Source organism: Triticum aestivum, chromosome 5D (assembly GCF_018294505.1).
Source record: "Triticum aestivum cultivar Chinese Spring chromosome 5D, IWGSC CS RefSeq v2.1, whole genome shotgun sequence".
NCBI classification, from domain to species: Eukaryota; Viridiplantae; Streptophyta; class Magnoliopsida; order Poales; family Poaceae; genus Triticum; species Triticum aestivum.
The window spans coordinates 364,097,014-364,100,883 of NC_057808.1; the positions used below are offsets into that span (position 1 = coordinate 364,097,014).

The 3,870-nt window shown below is 55.1% G+C and overlaps 1 protein-coding gene across 1 annotated transcript; it reads right to left on the reverse strand.

The window, feature by feature from the left end:
* Nucleotides 1-1,194: 1,194 nt before the first annotated feature.
* Nucleotides 1,195-2,800, reverse strand: LOC123124939 (putative clathrin assembly protein At4g40080). The gene has a single exon (XM_044545487.1). The coding sequence runs from the start codon at nt 2,593-2,595 to the stop codon at nt 1,594-1,596; it is 1,002 nt and encodes a 333-aa protein (XP_044401422.1). The 5' UTR covers nt 2,596-2,800; the 3' UTR covers nt 1,195-1,593.
* Nucleotides 2,801-3,870: the final 1,070 nt, after the last annotated feature.

Genomic DNA, 3,870 nt, shown 5'->3' on the forward strand with positions numbered 1-3,870 from the left:
GTTGTAGCCATTGTCCTCTCCTTGCCCTCTTCTTCTTCATACGACGGCGCTAGGCAACGAGGCGGGCACTCGAGTAGATCAAGCACCCTCTGCCGTCACGGGTTGCTGATGAAGCGACGATTGTGCATTGAGGACGATGAACTACACGACGCCAAACTTGGTGGAGGGCCATTCTGACATACATGCATGTGAGATATGCCCGGAGGAGTTCATGGAGGGGGAGAGCCTCACGCTCCTCGCCTATGATCACTACTACCTCCCCGGTGCATTCAGAGGTGGCCAGTAGCGAAGCTTTGATACGTTTTTTTATAACTGCTTACCCACCTATGCCATGTGGTTGGCCCGTAGAAGAGCTTAGTAAAAGTCTGAGGGGGGCATCGCCCCCCCCCCCCCCCCCTCCCCCTCCATATTTTGGCTTCCTCCCATACTCCATTGAGATTCCTGCCTAGCTTCGGCACTGGATATGGCTGCTGAAGTGGAATTCATGCCCTATTTACAAAGAGCCAGCGTAGATGGATATACATGTACAAATAAATATGGGATTTTCATATTTGTGTGCCCCTCGTTTCTTAGTACTACTCAGTTTTGCCTCGAGTCTAAACTTTCCTCACTTTTTCCCTCATCCCTGCGCCACAGCCTCACAAATGACCACACCAGAAAGTATCACTATAACTGACAGCTTGTTGTCAATTTATGTTCCTTACGTCGATAATCAAGTTCCCTAACCGCGAGGAGCCGAACATGACATTCCCGCCTCGCGTTAAACATCTATAACTAGTTCTCCGCAGGATAGCAAAGAACATCTATTACTAGTTTTTGCTACTATGAAATGCCGAACGGATGGTGTGTTTTGCGGTATCTCTTTTAGGTAGGTACGAACCACGCTTTTGCGCGGGCATTTGCCTGGAAATGGAGCGAGCAGGTGGATTATCTATGCGTGGTGGCGCCGACTTTAGTTTGTAAATAAAGAGAGCATTACGAAACGCAATCCACTAATAGAGTGCCACGCGCATGAATGAAGAAGTCAAAAGCACAAGCCCCCAACATGGCTTGATGCGCACGTACACCCAACGCAACCAAGTGACCTCATTGTCTATACCACCTGCACATCTTGCAGAGTCAAAAGACGCAAATTGTTTATGGAGGGTGCGCGCTATCGGATCGAGAGTTTGGAGAACGAATTCGTGCGTGATATGATAGGAAATAAATATCCGATTCATAATTTTGTACCACATCCGGAGAACGCGTGTAATTTGCATGATTGCATCTTGTGGAGAACAATCGCGGCAAAATGTCATTTTCCAGCACAGGAGCGGAAGGGGCTTGTCAAGCACTCAATGCTCTGACCAATCTTTCGCCTTCACGGATCATCACGGCTCTCGTCTTTGATCGTGAGACCAGCAAGTAGCACATACTTTAATCAAGAAAGAACGAGTTGTACTACTTCGAATCGATCTTCGATCAAACGGTCAAAAAAGCAGCCTGGATCATTCTTCTCTGCTTCTTCAACAAACAAATGTTCAGATTTCTACAACAAACAAATGTTTGAAACTTGCAGGCAGTGGAGCAGGCACAGGCATCGCCGCCGATGTCCTATCGCCACGACGGAACTGCGCCGGCCCACCGCGAGGAGCCGAACCGGACGGCGGCGCCGTCGCCAGCGCGGGCCGGCAGCATGACGACGCGCGCGGACGCGCTCCACGCCGGGTCCCTCCGCAGCAGCCGCCTGTCCTGCTCCGTCCTCCGCAGCAGCACCTCCTCGGCGCGCTCGCGCAGGCGCCGCGCGTCGGCCACGACGGCCTCGTCCAGCCCCGCCCACTTCCACTCCGGCGGGGACGCCGCGCTCTCCTCCACCCGCTTCAGCACGCAGACGAGCTCCATCGCGTCGGCCAGCCCGAGCGTGTCGATGCGCTCGCTCATCTCCCGGACCCTCGCGGCGATGTTGCGCTCCGCCGTGACGCGGTCCTCCTCGGCCAGCCGGATGGCCTCCCAGACGAGGGCGTGGGCCTGCGGCGCGCATGAAGGGGGCGGCGCCTGGCGGACGGCGGCGGCGACGGACGCGAAGGCGGCGAGCTCGGAGACGAGGTGCGGGTTGGGGAGCGCGGTGAGGTGCTCGGGGTCGCAGGAGGCGTCCGGCAGGAGGAGGAGCACCTCGAGCAGGCGCGCGGAGAAGCGGACCCAGGAGGCGGCCGCGAAGGAGCGGCCCAGCGGGAAGGCGGCGAGCGCGAGAGGGTTGCGGCCCGAGGCCGGGTGGCGGAGGAGGGCGACGAGGAGCTGGTCGCGGAGGATGAAGGCGCCGCGGGCGAGCAGGACCCTGAGCGCGACGAGGCACTTGAGGGCCACGGAGGCGTCGCCGCCGCCGGCGGCCGCGGCGCGCAGGCGGTCCGTGAAGGCGGACGCGAGCGCCGCGGCGGAGAGGCGCGAGCCGCGGCCGAAGGCGAGGAGCGCGTCCAGGTGGTGCGCGGACGGCGGGACCGTCGACGGGTGGTGCGCCGTCGCCCGCAGGACCGCGCCCTGCGCGTCGGCGCCGGGGGCCGGGGAGGCGGCCCCCGGGGAGAGGAGCGTCGCCGCGAGCCGCAGGAGCTTGAGGCCCATGGCGGGCGATTGGCGCCGCGCGAGCAGGTGGGATGGAGCCGCGAAGAGGTTGGGGATCGGGGGGCGGGACTTGGCAGGAAGCGGTCAGTTTATAATCCTTGCTGGTGGCGGGGCCGCCGTCGGATGCGACGGGCGGGGCTATCGGCGCCGTCGGATCGGTTTGACTCGATCAATTTGCATCTTTGGATGACCCATACCAGCGGTAAGGAACAGTGCAGTGCATCGTCTGGGAGAAGGAAGAGACGAGTCAACTTGTCCTCCTCTTCTTCATCGGAGGAGGTCAACACTTCACCGCAGAAAGGTGCACCGAATGGCACGAGAAAGTTCTTCTGTTGCAGCTCGGTTACTTTTGGTCCAACGGTATTTCTCGTTGTTCTACAGGGGTGGCACCTCTTCATCAAGCAAGCGTAAAAATGCAACTAATTGTTCGTACCTTCTTTACTTGTAGAGTTTACAAGGAAACCTCACATAGTAATCAACTTTCGGCATAAAAAAGTTGGTTAATTAAATGATCCTGTCGGCATTCGCAGCCTCGCACGAGATCACTGGACGAAAGTAGCTGGAAGTCCATTTTATCAATTTTAATGCCTTGTATGCCTGTATCCCCATTGCCAGCACATCTGCCCCATGACAGATTGACAGAATATGGCATGGCTGTCTCCGGGAACCTGTGGATATAGTTTTCATTGATCCAAGGTGCAGTAGCCCATACGGGTCTCCATAGGGCGCGATTTGATCGTCCTAATCTGAACATTGACGGCAAACTTACCGTACAGCTTTATTCGCACGCTGCCCCGAATAAAATTATTCACGCCCATACTATCACAATCAGGTCATTACCATCTCAACAAAAGGGAAATCAGGTCATTACGCAAATGGAAATGTGGTAGTACTTTGTTGTGTTGAAGAAAAAATGCCGTAGACAAATTATGATAATCACAATAGAAATGATAGTTGGTTCAAGTAACAGAGTACTAAAACTAGTTATGCAATTAGGTAAATATAAAAGACAAGCATCACATCCATGTCAATTGCTAATATTACTAGTCCCAGTGAAACTAGTTATGCAATTAGGTAAATATAAAAGACCGCTATCCAAAAATCTGATTGCCCCTCTCCCGTAAAGATTTGCAAGAGTCTTTGTTTCAAAGGTCTGCTCTCTCACTTAATGGTGCACACCGAGAAGCGAGGTGGGAAAGCGATAGACAACGCACGGCTTATCGAAAAAGGCTTTCGCCCCGCTTTATATATAAAGCAAACCGCCCGAGCCAAACA

Coding starts and splice junctions, on each gene's coding strand:
- LOC123124939 (XM_044545487.1), bottom strand. CDS start 2,595: ATGGGCCTCAAGCTCCTGCGGCTCGCGGCGACGCTCCTCTCCCCGGGG.